This window comes from Rissa tridactyla, chromosome 23 (genome assembly GCF_028500815.1).
Source record: "Rissa tridactyla isolate bRisTri1 chromosome 23, bRisTri1.patW.cur.20221130, whole genome shotgun sequence".
Classification (NCBI taxonomy): Eukaryota; Metazoa; Chordata; class Aves; order Charadriiformes; family Laridae; genus Rissa; species Rissa tridactyla.
This window is the reverse complement of record NC_071488.1, coordinates 2,364,169-2,386,352: the sequence shown is the minus strand read 5'-3', so window position 1 is coordinate 2,386,352 and position 22,184 is coordinate 2,364,169. Positions and strand designations below refer to the sequence as shown.

Here is a 22,184-nt window from a genome sequence, read left to right as displayed (position 1 = left end):
GGTTCGGTTCATCCCGGTGCAACCCGGTTGGTCCCGGTTGGTCCCGGTTCGGCCCGGATGGTGCTGGCCGGGGACCGAGCAGCGCCCTGAGCCCGCAGGTGTCCGCATGGCCCCCCGCGGGATGCGGCCCGGGACCCCCTTCCTCCTCCTCCTCCTCCTCCTCCTCCTCCTCCTCGCCGCCACCGGTAAGGCACCACCGGCACCGGGGACAGCGTGGGGGGGGGGCGGGCAGCAGGGCACGGACCGGGACCCCCGGGTGGGAGCGGGACCCCGGGGGGGGGGCGGCACCCGCAGCTCCGGGCTGGGACACGGCACCGGGGGGCGCGGGGGGGAAGGGAACCGGGCCCAGGGGTCCGGGGTGCGCTGGGGCTGCGGGACCCGGGGTGGGGGGGGGGTGGCGGCGGGGGGGTGGGGGGCACACGCGTGTGACGCGGGGAGGGTGTGTGTGTGTGTGTGTGTGTGTGTGTACGTGTGAGCGCTCGCGTGTGCACCTGTGTCTGCGCGTGATCCGTGTGTCCCCCCCCCATGTCCGTGTCCCCCCTCCGTGTCCGTGTCCCCGGGCAGGAGGGGGGGGAATCCGCGCCGGGGGTTTGGGAGGGGGTGTTGGGGGGGGTGGGGGGTCGCTCCGTGCCGGGGGCTGCGCCGTGGGTGTTGCACACGCGTGTGCGCGCCCGTGTCTGTGTGCGCGCACCTGCGCGTTCCCCCCGCCCCCCACCCCCCCACCCCCCCCCCCCAACTCAAACCCCAGCGGGGACACCGGGCTGGGGGGGGCGGGTCCCTCGGGGGACACGCGGGGGGGACACACGCAGCGTGGGAACGGGGCACACTCGGCGGGGGAGGGGGGTCCCCGCCCCCTCCCCGCTGTCTCCGCCACGCTTTGGCGGGGGGGGGCGCACACACACACACACCCCCCCGGCGATGGGTGCTGTAGAGCTGGGGAGGTCGGGGGGGGGGGGGGGTGGTGGTGTCCGTTCTCCGCCTCCCCCGCCGTGCCTCAGTTTCCCCACTGGGAAACCGTGGGAACGGGCTGGGTGCCGCGGGGGTGACGTCACCGCAGGGGGGGCTGACCCCCCCCCGTGACTCACGGCCTGGGGGGGGGTGTGTGTGTGTGTGAGCTGCGAGTGGGGGGCGCCCCCCCCCCCCCCCCCCCCCCCAAGCCGGGGGCACGGAGCCCGTCAGCGGGGCGCCAGGCCTGCGGGACCCCCCCGGGGGGGGGCGGGTGGGAGCTGCCGCGCCGCCCACGGGTGTCTGTGTGTGGGGGGGGTGGTGGGGGGGGTGCGCACACGCGTGTGCACGGGACGCGTGTGAGCGCACACGCGTGTGAACCCTTGGCGGGGGGGGCGGTGTTTGGGGGGGGGGGGGGGGGCGCTCCGTGTGTGGCCGTCGGGGGGGGCCCACGCGTGGTCCCGAAGGACACAAAGACACACGCGTGTGCCCCCCCCTACCTCCCCCCGGGGCTCATTCCCCCCCGTTTTCCCCCCGGTCCCGCATCCTTCCCCCCTGCACCCCCACCCCCCAACCCCCCCCCCCCCCTCCCGGTCCCGCACCCTCCCCGGTGCCGGCCGGGGCGTGGGGGCCGCGGGATCCGGTCGAGCCGGTTCCCGGCTGGGTTCCCACGCGTTCGGCCCCGCTGGGTGGGGACGCCCCGCGGCGGGGGCCGCCCGCCAGCCCCGACGGCACCCAGCGCCCCCCCCCAACCTCCCTCCCCCTGCCACCGCCACCCCGACCCCCTGGAACCTCACACACACCCCCCCCCCCCCGCCCCCTTCCCGGGGACCCCAAGGGCCGCGCCGGGGGAAACTGAGGCAGGGCCGGGGGGGGTGGGGGGGGTTGGAGGGCGGCAGCGTGGCCGTGACTCACGCCACGGGGCAGCGCCGCAATTATTTAATTAATCCGGCGACTAATCGGGGGGGGGGGGGGGGGTAATTATAATTAAGCCGGGCCCGGCAAGCGGCGCGGCGGGGGGCTTTCGGGGAGCCCCCGGGGTTGGGGGGGGGGGGAGGGATGTCGGCGGGGGCGGCCGCCCTCCGCAAGCCGTGGCAGGGCCTGGCATGTGCCACGGCCGGTTGAGCTGGCCACGCCGGCCCGGCCGCTTCCCCCGGCGTCGCCCAGCGGCTGGGCGGGCCCCCGCCACGCCCCGACACCCGCCGGGCCTCGCACGAGCGTCGCGGGAGCGAGCGGGAGCGGGAGCAGGCCCCGGCGCGTGGCAGCGGGCCCGAGCGCGCGGGGGGCAGCGTAGGGCACCGCGGGGTTGGGGGGGGGGAACGACGGGGCCACGGGCCCCCCCGAGGTTGGCCGAGTGCGCGTAAGCGTGCACGGGTGTGCGCCGTTGACGTGAGTGTGTCTGTGCCGGCGTGAGGATGCCCAAACGTACGTGAGCGTGTACAAGCGTGCGGGAGCGTGCTCGTGCGTAGGGCACCACAGGGGGGGACATGGACCCGTGAGGTTGTCCGAGCGTGCGTAAGCGTGCACGAGCGTGCCTGAGTGTGCCCACAAGTGTGTGAGTGTGCCTGAGTGTGCCAGAGCGTGCGGGAGCGTGCTCGTGCGTAGGGCACCACGGCGGGGACACGGGCCCCTGAGGTTGGCCGAGTGTGCGTAAGCGTGCACAAGCGTGCCTGGGTGTGCACCATTGATTGCAAGCGTGCCCAAGTGCGTCCATGCTGGCGTGAGGATGCCCAAACATACGTGAGCGTGCACGAGCGTGCTCGAGCGTAGGGCGCCACAAGGGGGAACACGGACCCCTGAGCTTGGCCGAGTGTGCGTAAGCGTGCACGGGTGTGTGCAATTGGCTGCAAGCGTGCCCAAGTGTGCACAAGCGTGTCCGTGCTGGCGTGGGGATGCCCAAACACACGTGAGCGTGTACAAGCGTGTGGGAGCGTGCTCGTGCGTAGGGCACCACAGGGGGGGACACGGACCCCTGAGGTTGGCCGAGTGTGCGTAAGCGTGCACGAACGTGCCGTAGCGTGCCTGCACGTGTGTGAGCGTGCACAAGTGTGCACAAGTGCATCCGTGCTGGCGTGAGGATGCCCAAACATACGTGAGCGTGCACAAGCGTGCGGGAGCGTGCTCGTGCGTAGGGCACCACGGGGGGGACACGGACCCGCTGGTGTGTGAGCGTGCCCAAGTGTGCCCACACGTGTGTGAGCGTGCCCAAGTGTGCACAAGCGTGTCCGTGCCGGCGTGAGGATGCCCAGACATATGTGAGCGTGCACAAGCGTGCGGGAGCGTGCTCGTGCGTAGGGCACCACGGGGGGGACACGGGCCCCTGAGGTTGGCCGAGTGCGCGTAAGCGTGCACGAGTGCGCACGGGTGTGCACCATTGGCTGCAAGCGTGCCCGAGTGTGCACAAGTGTGTCCGTGCTGGCGTGGGGATGCCCAAACATACGTGAGCGTGCACAAGCGTGTGGGAGCGTGCTCGTGCGTAGGGCACCACGGGGGGTGACACGGGCCCCTGAGGTTGGCTGAGTGTGCGTAAGCGTGCACAGGTGTGCGCCGTTGGCTGCAAGCGTGCCCACACATGTGTGAGCGTGCCCGAGTGTGCATAAGTGCGTCCGTGCTGGCGTGAGGATGCTCAAACACACCTGAGTGTGCGCAAGCGTGCGAGAGCATGCATGGCGGTGTCCAAGCGTGACGAGCGTGTGTGAGCACGCCCAAGCACCCGTGAGTGTGTCCAGGGGTGCACAAGTGTGCACAATGTCGTACAGGCGTGCTTGAGCGTGCCCAAGTGTGCGTGAGCGTGCATGTCCCTGTGCAAACGTGCCTAAACACGCAGGAGCGCGCGTGAGCGTGCACAAGCGTGCCCAGCCGTGCCCGAGGGCGTGCAAGCAAGTGTGAACGTGCTGAAGCGTGTGTGCGAGCACGTGCGCGAGCACATCCAAGCCCGCCTGAGCGCGCCTGGGTGAGCACGAGCGTGCGCAAGCGTGCCCGAGTGAGCACGCCCGGTGCGCGTGAGCACGAATGCACGCGGCTGTGTCTCAGCACGCCCGAGCGCGCGTCAGTGTGTAAGCGTGCACGAGCTTGCACAAGTGTGCAAAAGTGTTCTTGCCTGTGTGTGAGTGCTGGCACGAGTGTGTGCGGACACAAGTGTGCCCAAGCGTGCCCGCATGCATGTGAGTGTGCCCAAGCGTGTGTGGAGGCGTGCAAGGACCAGCGTGCAGGAGCGTGCAGGGGTGGTTTTGCACGTGTGTGAGTGCCGGCACGAGCGTGTGCGGACACAGGCGTGCCCAAGCGTGCCCAAGCATGCAGAAGCGTGCCCAAGCGTGCGTGGTGGTGTGCAAGAACACGTGTGCGGGAGCGTGCAGGGGCGTTTTTGCACGTCTGTGAGTGCCGGCACGCGTGTGTGCGGGCACAAGCGTGCCCAAGTGTGCCCAAGTGCGTCCGTGCCGGCGTGAGGATGCCCAGACATAAGTGAGCGTGCACAAGCGTGCGGGAGCGTGCTCGTGCGTAGGGCGTCATGGAGGGGGACACGGGCCCCTGAGGTTGGCCGAGTGTGCGTAAGCGTGCACGAGTGCGCACGGGTGTGCGCCATTGGCTGCAAGCGTGCCAGAGCGTGCCCAAGTGTGTGGGAACATGCCCCGCATGCACGTGAGCGTGCCCAAGCGTGCCAGAGTGTGCCCAAGTGTGTGGGAACATGCCCCGCGTGCACGTGAGCGTGCCCAAGCGTGCCAGAGCGTGCCCAAGTGTGTGGGAACATGCCCCGCGTGCACGTGAGCGTGCCCAAGCGCGCGTGGCGGCGTGCAAGGACCAGCGTGCGGGAGCGTGCAGGGGTGTTTTTGCCCGTCCGCGAGCGCGCGAGGGGGCAAGCGCGTGCCGGACCGCGCCGTGCCGTCCCCGGTGCCCACGTGTGTCCCCTTCCCCGGTCCCCGCAGGCGTGGGGCGCGGGCGTGGTGGAGGTGGAGCGCAGCGTGACGGCGGTGCTGGGCCAGGACGTGGTGCTGCCGTGTCGGTACCGGGCGCAGGAGCAGGAGCAGGTGGAGCAGGTGACGTGGCTGAAGCGGGGTCCCGGGGGGCGCAGCGCCGAGGTGGCCGTGCTCCACCGCCAGCACGGGCAGCACGTGCAGGAGCCCTACGCCGGGCGGGTGCTGCGGCGGGCGGACGGGGCGCTGGAGGACGGCGCCATCGTCCTGAGGAACGCGGTGCAGGGGGACGAGGGCGACTACGAGTGTCACCTCATCACCTTCCCCATGGGCAGCTTCGAGGGGCACCTCACGCTCAAGGTGCTGGGTGAGTGGCCGGGAGCGGGGGGATGGGCAAACGGCCATGGGGATGGGGCGGTGGGCATGGGATGATGGGTATGGGGCAATGAGGTGGTGGCCACGGGGTGGTGGGTACCAGGCAGTGGGCAAATGGCCATGGGGATGGGGTGGTGGCCATGGGGCAATGGGACGGTGGGCATGGGGCAATGGGGTGGTGGCCATGGGGTGATGGGCATAGGGTGGTGGGCATGGGCAATGGGGTGGTGGCCATGGGCGGTGGGCAAATGGCCATGGGATGGGGCAGTGGTCATAGGGTGGTGGGCATGGGGCAATGAGGTGGTGGCCATGGGGTGGTGGGTACAGGGAGGTGGGCAAATGGCCATGGGGATGGGGGGGGTGGCCATGGGATGATGGGCGTGGGGCAATGGGGTGGTGGCCACGGGGTGGTGGGTACCAGGCAGTGGGCAAATGGCCATGGGGATGGGGTGGTGGCCATGGGGTGATGGGCAAATGGCCATGGGGATGGGACGGTGGGCATGGGGCAATGGGGCGGTGGCCATGGGGCGATGGGGCGGTGGCCATGGGGTGATGGGCATAGGGTGGTGGGCATGGGCAATGGGGTGGTGGCCATGGGGCGGTGGGCAAATGGCCATGGGGATGGGGCAGTGGTCATAGGGTGGTGGGCATGGGGCAATGGGGTGGTGGGCATGGGGCAGTGGGCAAATGGCCATGGGGATGGGGTGGTGGGCATGGGGCAATGAGGTGGTGGCCATGGGGTGGTGGGTACAGGGAGGTGGGCAAATGGCCATAGGGATGGGGGGGGTGGCCATGGGATGATGGGCGTGGGGCAATGGGGTGGTGGCCACGGGGTGGTGGGTACCAGGCAGTGGGCAAATGGCCATGGGGATGGGGTGGTGGCCATGGGGCAATGGGACGGTGGCCATGGGGTGATGGGCATAGGGTGGTGGGCATGGGCAATGGGGTGGTGGCCATGGGGTGGTGGGCAAATGGCCATGGGGATGGGGCAGTGGTCATAGGGTGGTGGGCATGGGGCAATGAGGTGGTGGCCATGGGGTGGTGGGTACAGGGAGGTGGGCAAATGGCCATGGGGATGGGGGGGTGGCCATGGGATGATGGGCGTGGGGCAATGGGGTGGTGGCCACGGGGTGGTGGGTACCAGGCAGTGGGCAAATGGCCATGGGGATGGGGTGGTGGCCATGGGGTGGTGGGCAAATGGCCATGGGGATGGGACGGTGGGCATGGGGCAATGGGGCGGTGGCCATGGGGCGATGGGGCGGTGGCCATGGGGTGATGGGCATAGGGTGGTGGGCATGGGCAATGGGGTGGTGGCCATGGGGTGGTGGGCATGGGGCAGTGGGCAAATGGCCATAGGGATGGGGTGGTGAGCATAGGATGATGGGCATGGGGCAATGGGGTGATGGGCATGGGGTGGTGGGCATAGGTTGATGGGCATGGGGCAATGGGGTGGTGGCCATGGGGCGGTGGACACAAGGCGGTGGGCAAATGGCCATAGGGATGGGGCAGTGGGCATAGAATAATGGGCATGGGGCAATGGGGTGATGGATATGGGGTGGTGGGTACAAGGCAGTGAGCAAATGGCCATGGGCACGGGGTGGTGGGCATGGGGCAATAGGGCAGTGGCCATGGGGTGATGGTCATGAGGTGATGGGCATAGGATGATGGGCACGGGGCAATGGGGCGGTGGGCATGGGATGATGGGCATGGGGCAATGGGGTGATGGCTACGGGGTGGTGGACACAAGGCGGTGGGCAAATGGCCATGGGGATGGGGTGGTGGGCATAGGAAGATGGGCACGGGGCAATGGCCATGGGGTGGTGGCCAGGGGGTGGTGGGCAAATGGCCATGGGGAATGGGCTGTAGGCATAGGAAGATGATGATGGGCATGTGGTGATGGGTGGTGGGCATGGGCCAGTGGGGTACTGGCCAAGGAGCAGCAGGCATGGGGTGATGGGGCAGTGGGCATGGGGTGGTGGCAAATGGGCATAGGGTGGTTGGCATGGGGCAACGAGCATGGGGTGGCGGGCGTGGGGCAATGGGCTAGTGGGCAATGGGCGTAGGACGATGGTCACGGGGCAATGGGCATGGAATGGTGTGCCCAGGGCAATGGGCACAGGGTGACGGTCGTGGGGCAACGGGCATGGGGTGGTGGGCAAGGGGCAGCGGGCGTGGGGTGATGAGGACGGGGTGACGGGCAGTGGGGCAATGGGCACAGAGCAATGGCGATGGGGCGACGGGCACGGGGCAAACAGGTGAAGAGCAGTGGGCAAGCGGTGGTGGGCGATGGGGCAACGGGCACGGGGTGATGGCGGTGGGGGACGGGGCCACCGATGTGGCAACGGGGGGCCTGAGGCCGGTGCCCCCGCAGTGCCACCCCTGCCCATCCTGAACCCGGGGCCGCCGCTGGAGGAGGGTCAGGGCCGGACGCTGGCGGCCTCGTGCACGGCGGAGGGCAACCCGGTGCCCTCGGTGCGCTGGGAGACGGAGGTGCGGGGCACCAACGCCACCCGCCGCTCCGAGCACGCCCGCTCCGCCTCCGTCACCAGCGAGTTCTTCCTGGTGCCCGGGCGCAGCATGAACGGCAAGAGCCTGACCTGCGTGGTGGCGCACCCCGGCCTGCGCCACGAGAAGAGGATCACCCACCTCCTCAGCGTCGCCTGTGCGGCACCACGGGGGGCATGGGGGGTGTTGAGGGCATGGAGGACACCAGGGGCGTGGGGGGTGTTGAGGGCATGGAGGACACCAGGGGCATGGGGGGTGTTGAGGGTCATGGAGAACATGGAGGACATTGGGGACATGGAGGGCATGGGGGTTGTTGAGGGCGTGGGGGTCATGGGGGACACTGGGGGCATGGGGGGTGTTGAGGTCATGGAGGACACCAGGGGCACGGGGGGTGTTGAGGGCATGGGGGGTGTTGAGGGTCATGGAGAACATGGAGGACATTGGGGACATGGAGGGCATGGGGGTTGTTGAGGGCGTGGGGGTCATGGGGGACACTGGGGGCATGGAGGGTGTTGAGGGCATGGAGGACACCAGGGGCGTGGGGGACATGGTGGGTGTTGACGGCATGGAGGACACCTGGGGACATGGAAAACATGGTGGGTGTTGAGGGCATGGAGGACACCTGGGGACATGGGCGACATGGTGGGTGTTGAGGGCATGGAGGACACCAGGGGTGTGGGGGACATGGGGGGTGTTGGGGACACAGAGGATATGGGGAACACTGAGGGACAGGGAGGGTGTTAGGGACATGGGGGGCATTGGGGACATAGTGGGCATGTGGGCATTGAGGGACGTGGAGGACACGGGGGGGACTAAGGACATGGGGGGACATTGAGGACATGGAGGGCATTGGGAAGGTGGAGGGTGTTGGGGACATGGGGGACACTGGGGACACGGGTGGTGGGGGGACATGGAGGACATTGGGGGGATGTTGGCATGGAGAACTTTGGGGACGTGGAGGGCGTTGGGGACATGGGGGACACTGGGGACGTGGAGGGCATTGGGAAGGTGGAGGGTGTTGGGGACATGGGGGACACTGGGGACGTGGAGGGCATTGGGAAGGTGGAGGGTGTTGGGGACACGGGGGACATTGGGGACACGGGTGGCGGGGGGACATGGAGGACATTGGGGGGATGTTGGCATGGAGAACTTTGGGGACGTGGAGGGCGTTGGGGACATGGGGGACACTGGGGACGTGGAGGGCATTGGGAAGGTGGAGGGTGTTGGGGACACGGGGGACATTTGGGACACGGGTGGCGGAGGGACATGGAGGACATTGGGGGGATGTTGGCATGGAGAACTTTGGGGACGTGGAGGGCATTGGGAAGGTGGAGGGTGTTGGGGACATGGGGGACACTGGGGACGTGGAGGGCATTGGGAAGGTGGAGGGTGTTGGGGACATGGGGGACACTGGGGACATGGGTGGTGGGGGGACATGGAGGACATTGGGGGGACGTTGGCATGGAGAACTTTGGGGACGTGGAGGGCGTTGGGGACATGAGGGACACTGGGGACGTGGAGGGCATTGGGAAGGTGGAGGGTGTTGGGGACATGGGGGACACTGGGGACGTGGAGGGCATTGGGAAGGTGGAGGGTGTTGGGGACACCGGGGACATTGGGGACACGGGTGGCGGGGGGACATGGAGGACATTGGGGGGACGTTGGCACGGAGAACGTTGGGGACGGGACATTGGGAACGGAGGTGACAGGGAGGCCGCTGGGGACATGTGTGTGTGGGGGGGGTGGGGCACGCTGGGGACACGGCGGGGCGGAGCGGGACCGTGGGGACACACGGGGCCCGAGCCTGCCTGTCCCTTGTCCCCAGACCTGTCGGACGCCTCGGTGCTGGGGCACACGGAGGAGTGGCAGGAGGGCATGGAGGGGGCCACGCTGACCTGCCTGGGGGACGGCAACCCCCCCCCCCACCTACAACTGGACGCGGTGAGGACACCGGCACTGTCACCCGCCCTGCTGGCCCCGGCCCCATCCCTGTCCCTGCCACCACCTCCCTGTCCCTGCCACCTGTCCCCTGCCCCTGTCCCCTCCCCAGCTGTGTCCCCTGCCCGTGCCCGGGTCCCCACCATGGCCCCTGCCCGTGACGATGTCCCTGCCTTGTCCCCTGCCTGTCCCCATCTCCCTGCCGTGTCCCCTGCTGTGTCCCTCGTGTCCCCTCCATGTCCCATGTCCCTCCTGTGTCCCTCGCGTCTCCACCATGTCCCTGCTGTCTCCCCTGTGTCCCCACAATGTCCCACATCCCTCCTGTGTCCCTCGCGTCCCCACCATGTCCCTGCTGTCTCCCCTGTGTCCCCACAATGTCCCCTGTTCCTGCCGTGTCCCTCGTGTCCCCACCATGTCCCATGTCCCTCCTGTGTCCCTCGCGTCCCCACCATGTCCCTGCTGTGTCCCCTGTGTCCTCACGATGTCCCTGCTGTGTCCTCTGTGTCCCCACCATGTCCCTTGTTCCTGCCATGTCCCTCATGTCCCCCCCATGTCCCTCCTGTGTCCCTTGCATCCCCACCATGTCCCTGCCTTGTCCCCTGTGTCCCCACGATGTCCCTGCTGTGTCCCCTGTGTCCCCACGATGTCCCATGCCCCTGCCGTGTCTCTTGTGTCCCCACGATGTCCTCTGTTCCTGCCATGTCCCTCGTGTCCCCACCGTGTCCCTACGGTGTCCCTCGCGTCCCCACCATGTCCCTACGGTGTCCCTCGCATCCCCACCATGTCCCTGCTGTGTCCCCTGTGTCCCCATGATGTCCCCTGTTCCTGCCGTGTCCCTCGTGTCCCCACCATGTCACATGTCCCTCCTGTGTCCCTCGCGTCCCCACCATGTCCCTGCCGTGTCCCCTGTGTCCCCACGATGTCCCCTGTTCCTGCCGTGTCCCTCGCATCCCCACCATGTCCCTGCTGTGTCCCCACCATGTCCCCTGTTCCTGCCATGTCCCTCGTGTCCCCCCCATGTCCCACGTCCCTCCTGTGTCCCTCGCGTCCCCACCATGTCCCTACTGTGTCCCCTGTGTCCCCATGATGTCCCCTGTTCCTGCCGTGTCCCTCGTGTCCCCACCATGTACCTACTGTGTCCCTCGTGTCCCCACCATGTCCCTACTGTGTCCCCTGTGTCCCCACCATGTCCCTTGTGACTATGCAGTGTCCCCTGTGTCCCCGCCACGTCCGCTGTCCCTGCCGTGTCCCTCGTGTCCCCACCGTGTCCCTCGTGTCCCCACTGTGTCCCTCATGTCCCCTCCATGTCCCACGTCCCTGCCGTGCCCCCCCAGCCTGTGCCAATGTCCCTGCCGTGTTCCCTGTCTCTGTCCCTGCCATGTCCCTCGTGTCCCCACCATTCACTTGTGTCCTCGCTGTGTCCTTCATATCCCCTGTCCCCGCCACGTCCCTCATGTCCCCACCATGTCCCTGCCATGTCCCCTGTCCCCACCATGTCCCATGTGTCCCTCCCATGTCCCTGCCGTGTCCCTGCCGTGTCCCCTGTCCTCGCTGTGTCCCTTGTGTACCCACCATGTCCCTCCCGTGTCCCCGCCGTGTCCCCTGTCCCCGCCATGTCCCTCGTGTCCCTCCCATGTCCCTGCTGTGTCCCTGCTGTGTCCCTCGTGTCCCCACCATGTCCCTCCTGTGTCCCTGCCGTGTCCCCTGTCCCCGCCATGTCCCTCATGTCCCTCCCATGTCCCTGCCGTGTCCCCTGTCCCCGCCACGTCCCTCGTGTCCCTCCCATGTCCCTGCTGTGTCCCTGCTGTGTCCCCTGTCCCTGCTGTGTCCCTTGTGTCCCCACCATGTCCCTCCCATGTCCCTGCCATGTCCCCTGTCCCCACCATGTCCCATGTGTCCCTTCCATGTCCCTGCCGTGTCCCTGCCGTGTCCCCTGTCCTCGCTGTGTCCCTTGTGTACCCACCATGTCCCTCCCGTGTCCCCGCCGTGTCCCCTGTCCCCGCCATGTCCCTCGTGTCCCTCCCATGTCCCTGCTGTGTCCCTGCTGTGTCCCTCGTGTCCCCACCATGTCCCTCCTGTGTCCCTGCCGTGTCCCCTGTCCCCGCCATGTCCCTCATGTCCCTCCCATGTCCCTGCTGTGTCCCCTGTCCCCGCCACGTCCCTCGTGTCCCTCCCATGTCCCTGCTGTGTCCCTGCTGTGTCCCCTGTCCCTGCTGTGTCCCTTGTGTCCCCACCATGTCCCTCCCATGTCCCTGCTGTGTTCCCTGTCCCCGCCGTGTCCCATGTGTTCCCACCATGTCCCCGTCCCTGCCGTGTCCCCACCATGTCCCCTGTCCCCACCTTGTCCCATGTGTCCCTCCCGTGTCCCTCCTGTGTCCCTGCCATATCCCCTGTCCTTGTCGTGTCCTTTGTGTCCCCACCATGTCCCTCCCGTGTCCCTGCCATGTCCCTCGTGTCCCCGCCATATCCCTCGTATCCCTCCCATGTCCCTGCCGTGTCCTTGCTGTGTCCCCTGTCCCCACCGTGTCCCTCGTGTCCCCACCATGTCCCTCCCATGTCCCTGCCATGTCCCCTGTCCCTGCTGTGTCCCATGTGTCCCCACAAAGTCCCCTGTCCCTGCCGTGCCCCCCCAGGCCATGTCAGTGCCCCTGCCGTGCCCACCTGCCACGTCCCCCCGTGCCCGTCCTTGCCGTGTCCCTGCCCGGGCGTGCCCGTGCCGGGGGCTGTGGCGGCGGCAAGCGTGGCAGGCGGGTGCCGTGCCCGGGCAAGCCCGGCCGGGGCCGGGGCAGGGCGTCAGCCGTGGGAACCGCCAACCCCGGCGTTTGATGGCGGCGCGGCGGCCGCGGGCCCGGGCGGGCCGGGGGCTGACGGTTGCCGCCGCGCCGCAGGCTGAACGCCCCGCTGCCCGCCGGCGTGCGGGTGAAGGGGGACACCCTCGTCTTCCAGCGGCCCCTCGCCGCCGCCGACGCCGGCGCCTACGTCTGCCGTGTCTCCAACCGCGTGGCCGCCAAGGAGGCGCAGGCCAACGTCAGCGTCAAGAGCAGGGCGGCAGGTGGGCGCCATGGCCCGGGGGGGGGGTCCCCAGGGCCCTGGGGCGGGGGGGCCCGGGGCGGTCGGTGGCGGTGGGAGCCTGGCTGGGGGGTGGGGGGGGGATGGAGGGGGTGGGGGGCAGCGCCGTTCGGCGCTGCTTGTGCCCGTCCATCTGTCCGTCCCCGGGTCTTCTCCGTCTGCCCGTCCTTCCTGCCCCCCCCGGCCTGTCTGTCCATCTGTCCACCCGTCTGTCTGTCCACCCATGTGTCCTCCCCTCCAAGGGTCTTCCTACGTCCATCCATTCACCCGTCCTTCTCCAGATGCTCCTTTCTGTCTCTTCACCCGTTTGTCCGTCTGTCTGCCCATCCATCCATCCATCCATCCATCCATCCCTCCCTCCCTCCCTCCCTCCTCATCTGTCCATCCATCCCTCCACCACATGCCATCCCTCCACCCCACCACGTCGCTCTGCCCGTCCCCCTCTCCCTCTGTTTCTTCATCCATCCACCCCTTTGTCCGTCTCTCCATCCATCCATCCCCCTGTTGCTTCTCGCTATCCGTTTGTCCATCCATCCCTGTGCCCAGCCGTACGCTCATCTGTCCCTTCATCCACCCGTCTACTCATGCATCCACTCATCCACCCATCCATCCCCTCATCCATCCGCTCATCCACCCACTCATCCATCTACTCATCTATCCACCCATCCGTCTACTCATCCATCCACTCATCCACTCATCCATCTGCTCATCCATCCACCCATCCGCCCACTCATCCATCCACTCACCTTTTCCTCTGTCTCCTCATCCATTTGCCCATCCATCCTTCCTTCACCCACCCCCCTGCCACCTCTCTCTGCCCATCCATCTCCACCCGTCATTCATCTAACCACCCATCCGTCCACCTACCTGTCCATCCACGTACTTGTCCACCCGCCCCTCAACCCATTTGTCCACCCATCCATCCATCCATGGACTCATCCATCTGCTCATTCATGGACGTACTCATCTTTCCATCTCTCCATCCATCCACCCACCAACCTATCCATCCATCTGTGGGTACATCCATCCATCTATCCATCCATCCATCCATCCATCCATGGATGTACTCATCTCTCGATCCATCCATCCATCCATCTGTCCATAGATGTACTCATCTCTCCACCCACCCACCCACCCACCCATCCATCCATCCATCCATCCATCCATCCATCCATCCATCTGTCCATGGATGTACTCATGTCTCCATCCACCCATCCATCTACCCACTCCTCCACCCATCCATCTGTCCATGGATGTACTCATCTCTCCATCCATCCATCCACTCATCCATCCATCCATCCGTCTGTCCATGGATGTACTCATCTCTCCATCCATTCACTCATCCATCCATCTGTCCGTCCATCCGTCCATGGATGTATTCATCTCTCCACCCACCCACCCATCCGTCCGTCCATCCATCTGTCCATGGATGTTCTCATCTCTCCATCCATCCATCCATTCATCCATCCATCCATCTGTCTGTCTGTGGATGTACTCATCTCTCCATCTCTCCATCCATCCACCCACCAACCTATCCATCCATCTGTGGGTACATCCATCCATCCATCCATGGATGTACTCATCTCTCCATCCATCCATCCACCATCCATCCATCTGTTCGTCCGTCCATGGATGTACTCATCTCTCCATCCATCCATCCATCCGTCTGTCCGTGGATGTACTCGTCTCTTCATCCATCCATCCACCCATCCATCCACCCATCCATCCACCCATCCATCCATCCATCCATGGATGTACTCATCTCTCCATCCATCCATCCATCCATCCATCCGTCTGTCCGTGGATGTACTCGTCTCTTCATCCATCCATCCACCCATCCATCCACCCATCCATCCACCCATCCATGGGTGTACTCATCTCTCCATCCATCCATCCGTCCATGGATGTACTCATCTCTCCATCCACCCAACCATCCATCCATCCATCTATGGACTCATCCACCCACCTGTCCATGTCTCCATCCATCCATCCATTCATGCATCCACCCACCCATTTCCCTCCCCCCCCCCCATCTTCTCGTTCCCCCCTTCCCACACCCACCCACCCTGCGGATGTCCCTGCAGACAACGAGGTGCGCAAGGTGGACCTGGTCTCAGCCTCGGTGGTGGTGGTAGGCGTCATCGCCGCCGTCCTGCTCTGCGTCCTCGTCGTCGTCGTCGTCGTCATGACCCTCTACCACAAGCGCAAGACCAAGCGCATCTCCGAGAAGTAGTAAGAGACGGGGAAGGGGATGGGGGGGCTGTGGGGGGCGGTGGGGGCCGTGTGGGGGGCCCGTGCTGAGCGCGTTCCCCCGTGCCCGCAGCGAGGAGGAGCTGACGCTCACCCGGGAGAACTCCATCCGCCGCCTGCACTCCAGCCACAGCACCGACACGCGCACCCAGGTGGGGGACCAGGGTGGGGGTGGTGGTGGTGGTGCCCAAGGGTGGTGGGTCTTGGGGTGCCCAAGGGTGGGGGTCTTGGGTACTCAAGGCGATGGATATATGGGTGCCTGGGTGCTGGGTGGTGGGATGCCCAAGGAGATGGGTCCTGGCGTACTCAAGGGGATGGATCTATGGGTGCCTGGGTGATGAGATGCCCAAGGGAGGGGGTCTTGGGGTACCCGGGGTGGTGGGTGTTGGAGTACCCTGGGTGATGGGTGGTGGGGTACTCGAGGTGGTGGGTTTTTGGATGCTTGGGGTGATGGGTGGTGAGTTGCCCAAGGAAGTGGATCTTGGGGTACTCAAGGTGGTGGGTGGCGGGGTACCCAAGGGAGGGGGTCTTGGGGTGCCATGGGTGATGGGTATTGGGGTGCCATGGGTGATGGGTGCTGGGTTGTCCAAGACAGTAGGTCTTGGGGTACCCTGGGCGATGGGCAGTGGGGTGTCCAAGGGCGATGGGTGTGGGGTGCCTTGGTAGCGGGTGGTGGGATGCCCAAGGAGATGGATCTTGGGGTACTCAAGGGGGTGGGTATTGGGGTGCCTGGGGCGATGGGTGCTGGGTTGCCCAAGACAGTAGGTCTTGGGGTACCCTGGGTGATGGGTGTTGGGATGGTGTGGGCGTTGGGGTGCCTGAAGAGGTGGATCTTGGGGTACTCAAGGTGGTGGGTGGCGGGGTACCCAAGGGAGGGGCTCTTGGGGTGCCATGGGTGATGGGTATTGGGGTGCCTGGGGTGATGGGTGGTGGGATGCGCGAGGAGATGGGTGCTGGGGTACTCAAGGGGGTGGATCCATGGGTGCCTGGGTGATGGGTGATGAGGTGCCCAAGGGAGGGGGGTCTTGGGGTACCCGGCTGCTGGGTTTGGGGGGTGCCCGTGGGGCTGGGCCGTGGGGTGAGGGATCTCACGGGGCTTCTGCAGCTGGAGGAGACGCTGCAGCTGCGCACGGAGAGCCGGCAGGGCAGCCTGCGTGGGGACAGCCTGCGCGGGGACAGCCTGCGCGGCACCAGCATCTGCTCCGCCATGGTGAGAGCTGCTGGGGGGGGGGCGGGGGGGGGGGGGGAGCAGGGGGACCCGGCTCAGCCCCACACCCGCATCCAGCCCGGGGCTGCGCCTGCTGCAGCGTGTCCTTCACCGCCGGCATCGGCCCGTGTGGCTACAACCCCCCCTCTATGGGTACAACCGCCCCCCAGGGGTGTTCAAACCCCTCCTCCATGGGTGCAAACCCCTCCCTGGAGTGTTCAAACCCCCCCTCCATGGGTGCAAACCCCCCTCCATGGGTGCAAACCCCTCCTTGGAGGGTGCAAACCCCCCCCTCCATGGGTGCAAACCCCTCCTTGGAGTGTTCAACCCCCCCCCTCTACGGGTGCAAGCGCCTCCCCTGGGGTGTGCAACCCCCCCCCCCCCCCCCCAACTTCCATAGGTTTAACCCCCCCCCCTCGGGCTGTGCAATATCCCCCTTCCATAGGTGCCACCCCCCCTTTCATGGGTACAACCCCCCACCTTGGGGTGTGCAAACCCCCCCCCTCCTTCCAGATGTGCATCCCCCCCCCCCCCCGCCTTGGGGTGTGCAAATTCCCCTTCCAGGTGTGTGACCCCCCCCCCCATTTCCAGGGGTGCACCCCCCCCCCCCTCCCCCCCGGAGGGGTTCAGGCCCCTTGCACACGTGCAAACCCCACTTCGCACACGCGTGACCCCCCCACCCCCCCCCCAACCCCGGGGGGTGTGCAAATCCCCCCCCGCCCCCCCAACCCTGCGCACACCGACCCGCACCCACGCACAGAGCTGCCCCTCCTCGCGCCCCACAGCGGCACCCCAGCCCCACAGCGGGGGGGGGGTGGGGGTGGTGGGTGTCCTGGGGGGGGGGGTGGGGGGATGGATGTGCCTTCACCAGTGGTGACACCCCCCCCCATCCCCCCCCCCAAAAACCCCAGAGCGAAGAGCCCGAAGGTCGCAGCTACTCGACGCTCTCGACGGTGCGGGAGATCGAGACGCAGACGGAGGTGCCGGTGGCTCCGCTGCTGGCCCCCCCCACAGTGGGGAAGGACCCCAAGGAGGAGGATGAGGATGGCGGCGGCGGGGGGCGGCGGCGGCGGCGGCGGGGGGGACCCCATCAAACAGGCCATGACCCACTTCGTGCAGGAGAACGGGATGCTGCAGGCCAAGCCCACCACCAACGGCATCTACATCAACGGCCGCGGGCACCTGGTGTGAGCCGGGGGGGGGGGGGGGGGGGGGGGCGCGGGGGGGGGGAGCACCCCAGGGCACCCCCGTCTCCCCCCTTGCGCCTCCCCGGCTCTGCCCGCCCGCCAGGCTGGCTGCGGTCCCCGAGTGTCACCTCGCTGCTGGCACGGGGTGGGGGACACGCATTGAACCCCCAGGACAAGAGCCCCCCCCCCGGTCCCCGTCCCCGAGTGTCACTTGGCTGCTGGCGCGGGGTTGGGGACACGCACTGCACCCCGGGACAGGGTCCCTGTCCCTCAGTGTCACCTCGCTGCTGGCACAGGGTTGGGGACACGCACCGTGCCCCAGGACAGATCTTGTGTCCCCGAGTGTCACCTCGCTGCTGGCACGGGGCTGGGGACACACGTTGAACCCCAGGACAGAGCACCCCCGTCCCCGAGTGTCACCTTGCTGCTGGCACGGGGCTGGGGACACGCGTTGAACCCCCAGGACAAGACCCCCCCGTCCCTCAATGTCACCTCGCTGCTGGCACGGGGTTGGGGACACGCACCGTGCCCCAGGACAGATCCTGTGTCCCCGAGCGTCACCTCGCTGCTGGCACGGGGTTGGGGACACGCGTTGAACCCCCAGGACAAGAGCCCCCATCCCTCAATGTCACCTCGCTGCTGGCACGGGGTTGGGGACACGCACCGTGCCCCAGGACAGATCCCGTGTCCCCGAGTGTCACCTCGCTGCTGGCATGGGGCTGGGGACACGCGAAGGAGGTGACAGCAGCACCCAGGACCTGTGGGCACCCCCAGGCTTGGGGACGCCCGGTGACTTGGGGACACCTCAAGGACAGGACAAGGGCAGGAGCCCCCGGTGGGGATCGAAAACCCCCCCAAACACCCACTTCCCCCCCCAAAAAAATCCCTCCGGACTCTGGGTCGGCTCCTTCCCGCGTGGCGCTGGGGACACGCGGCCGTCCCCGCTCGGGACGCGTTTTGCCGGTGGCACTTGGGACGCTTGCGTGCCCTCCCCCATCCCGGCTGCCCCCCTCCCCCCAAAAAAGAACCCCCCCAAAACCCTCCCCCCCACCCAATTCCACACCCCTCCCCGGGGCCGGGCCCCCCCCTGGGCGCGGGGCTGGCAGTGGGGGACGCTGGGGACATCGTGCCCCCCCGCGTGTACATACCTTATAGGGCGGGCCCCCCCCCCCCCCCCGCCGCTGCTGCCCGGCCGCGCTTGTAAATAAACCCCCGCGCGGGACCCTGGGACATGTGTCGAGTGCGTCTGGTCTCAGCTGGGGGACACACACACGACACGATGGACGGGGACGGACACGTGTGCGAGGACGGTGACACCGGGGCCTTCCACCCGCGGGGCTCGCAGGTGAGCCGCCGGCAGGCAAAACGCCTGCGGGAGCGCGCCAAAGCCCGCGCAACATCATGCCAGCGGGCACGAGCAAGCACCGCAGGCGTGTGCGAGCATGCACGAGTGCGTGTGCACGTGCCCCGGTGCATGTACGGGCGCGTGCGAGCACGCCCGAGCTCCTGCGAGCGTGCACGAGCACGCGTCACAACCTCATGCAAGTGTGCGCGAGCACACCCAAGGTCACGCGAGCACACACGGGCATGGCCAAGCTCACGCAAGCGTGCGCGAGCAAGCATCGCAAGCGTGCACAAGCACGGGCAAACATGCCCAAGCTCCTGTGAGCGTGCCCGAGCGCGCATCGCGACCTCATGGGAGCATGCACGAGCATGGGCAAGCACGCATGAGCAAGCACTGCAAGCGTGCGCGAGCACGCCCAAGCTCCTGCGAGCGTGCACGAGCAAAGCGTCACAACCTCATGCGAGCGTGCGTGAGCGTGCATGAGCACGCCCAAGCTCTTGCAAGGATGCACAGGCATGCCCGAGCTCACGCGAGCGTGCACGAGCAAGCATCGCAAGCGTGCATGAGCATGCCGAAGCTCTTGCAAGCGTGCACGAGCAAGCACCACGAGAGTGCGTGAGCATGCACGAGCACGCGCAAGCACGCCCAAGCTCCTGCGAGCGTGCACGAGCAAGCGTCACAACCTCATGCAAGCATGCGCGCGCGAGCACGCCCAAGGTCACGCGAGCACGCACGGGCATGCCCGAGCTCACGCGAGCGTGCACGAGCAAGCACCACAAGCGTGTGTGAGCATGCACGAGTGCGCGCGAGCACGTCCCAGTGCATGTACGGGCGCGTGCGAGCATGCCCGAGCTCGTGTGAGCGTGCACTAGCAAGCATCACAAGCGTGCGTGAGCATGCACAAGCTCATGCAAGCGTGCAGAAGCATGGGCAAGCGTGCACGAGCAAGAACCAAGAGAGTGCATGAGCACGCCCAAGCTCCTGTGAGCGTGCACGAGCAACCGTCACAACCTCATGCAAGCGTGCATGAGCGCGCACAAGCATGCCCAAGGTCACGCAAGCATGCATGGGCATGCCCGAGCTCACGCAAGCGTGCACGAGCAAGCACCACGAGCGTGCCCGAGTGCGCGCAAGCACGCCCAAGCTCCTGCGAGCGTGCACGAGCAAAGCGTCACAACCTCATGCAAGCGTGCGTGAGCGTGCATGAGCACGCCCAAGCTCTTACAAGCACGCCTGAGTGTGCCCGAGCTCACACAGGCGTGCACGAGCAAGCATTGCAAGTGTGCATGAGTGTGCGCCAGCATGCCCAAGCTCCTGCGAGTGTGCACGAGCAAGCGTCACAACCTCATGCAAGCGTGCATGAGCATGGCCAAGCTCTTGCAAGCACACCCGGGCATGCCCGAGCTCACGCGAGCGTGCACGAGCAAGCATCGCAAGCGTGCGTGAGCATGCATGAGTGCGCGCGAGCACGTCCCAGTGCATGTACGGGCGCGTGCGAGCATGCCCGAGCTCGTGTGAGCGTGCACTAGCAAGCATCACAAGCGTGCGCGAGCATGCACAAGCTCATGCAAGCGTGCACAAGCATGGGCAAGACTGCATGAGCAAGAACCAAGAGAGTGCATGAGCACGCCCAAGCTCCTGTGAGCGTGCACGAGCAACCGTCACAACCTCATGCAAGCGTGCGCGAGCGTGCATGAGCATGCTCAAGCTCTTGCAAGCACGTCTGGGCATGCCTGAGCTCACACAAGCGTGCGTGAGCAAGCATCGCAAGTGTGCACGAGCGCGGGCGAGCATGCCCAAGCTCCTGTGAGCGTGCCCGAGCGCGCGTCACAACCTCATGGAAGCATGCACGAGCATGGGCAAGCACGCACGAGCAAGCACTGCAAGCGTGCACGAGCACGCCCAAGCTCCTGCGAGTGTGCACGAGCAAAGCGTCACAACCTCATGCGAGCGTGCGCGAGCGTGCATGAGCACGCCCAAGCTCTTGCAAGGATGCACAGGCATGCCCGAGCTCACGCGAGCGTGCACGAGCAAGCATCGCAAGTGTGCATGAGCATGCCGAAGCTCTTGCAAGCGTGCACGAGCAAGCACCACGAGAGTGCGTGAGCATGCACGAGCGCGCGCAAGCACGCCCAAGGTCGCGCAAGCATGCATGGACATGCCCGAGCTCATGCAAGCGTGCACTAGCAAGCACCATGAGCGTGCCCGAGCGCGTGCAAGCACGCCCAAGCTCCTGCGAGCGTGCACGAGCAAAGCGTCACAACGTCATGCAAGCGTGCGTGAGCGTGCATGAGCACGCCCAAGCTCTTACAAGCACGCCCGAGTGTGCCCGAGCTCACACAAGCGTGCACGAGCAAGCATTGCAAGTGTGCATGAGTGTGCGCCAGCATGCCCAAGCTCCTGCGAGTGTGCACGAGCAAGCGTCACAACCTCATGCAAGCGTGCATGAGCATGGCCAAGCTCTTGCAAGCACACCCGGGCATGCCCGAGCTCACGCGAGCGTGCACGAGCAAGCATCGCAAGCGTGCATGAGCATGCATGAGTGCGCGCAAGCACACCCCAGTGCATGTACGGGCGCATGCGAGCATGCCCGAGCTCGTGTGAGCGTGCACTAGCAAGCATCACAAGCGTGCGCGAGCATGCACAAGCTCATGCAAGCGTGCAGAAGCATGGGCAAGCGTGCACGAGCAAGAACCAAGAGAGTGCATGAGCACGCCCAAGCTCCTGTGAGCGTGCACGAGCAACCGTCACAACCTCATGCAAGCGTGCGCGAGCGTGCATGAGCATGCTCAAGCTCTTGCAAGCACGTCTGGGCATGCCCGAGCTCACACAAGCGTGCGTGAGCAAGCATCGCAAGTGTGCACGAGCGCGGGCGAGCATGCCCAAGCTCCTGTGAGCGTGCCCGAGCGCGCGTCACAACCTCATGGAAGCATGCACGAGCATGGGCAAGCACGCACGAGCAAGCACTGCAAGCGTGCGCGAGCACGCCCAAGCTCCTGCGAGCGTGCACGAGCAAAGCGTCACAACCTCATGCGAGCGTGCGCGAGCGTGCATGAGCACGCCCAAGCTCTTGCAAGGATGCACAGGCATGCCCGAGCTCACGCGAGCGTGCACGAGCAAGCATCGCAAGCGTGCATGAGCATGCCGAAGCTCTTGCAAGCGTGCACGAGCAAGCACCACGAGAGTGCGTGAGCATGCACGAGCGCGCGCAAGCACGCCCAAGGTCGCGCAAGCATGCATGGACATGCCCGAGCTCATGCAAGCGTGCACTAGCAAGCACCACGAGCGTGCCCGAGCGCGTGCAAGCACGCCCAAGCTCCTGTGAGCGTGCACGAGCAAGCGTCACAACCTCATGCAAGCATGCGCGAGCGTGCATGAGCACGCCCAAGCTCTTGCAAGCACGCCCAAGCGTGCCCGAGCTCACGCGAGCGTGCCGGCGGGAGCGCGCGGAA

The 22,184-nt window shown here is 66.7% G+C and overlaps 1 protein-coding gene across 1 annotated transcript; it reads left to right on the top strand.

Annotated features, from left to right (window-relative positions):
• The first annotated feature begins 106 nt into the window (after positions 1–106).
• Positions 107–17,391, top strand: NECTIN4 (nectin cell adhesion molecule 4). Its single transcript, XM_054182792.1, is given in 11 exon segments — positions 107–175; positions 4,869–5,223; positions 7,603–7,893; positions 9,562–9,650; positions 9,652–9,677; positions 12,563–12,726; positions 14,828–14,975; positions 15,067–15,145; positions 16,099–16,203; positions 17,112–17,245; positions 17,277–17,391. Coding segments are annotated over 11 exon segments (1,575 nt in total).
• The last annotated feature ends 4,793 nt before the right edge of the window (positions 17,392–22,184 follow it).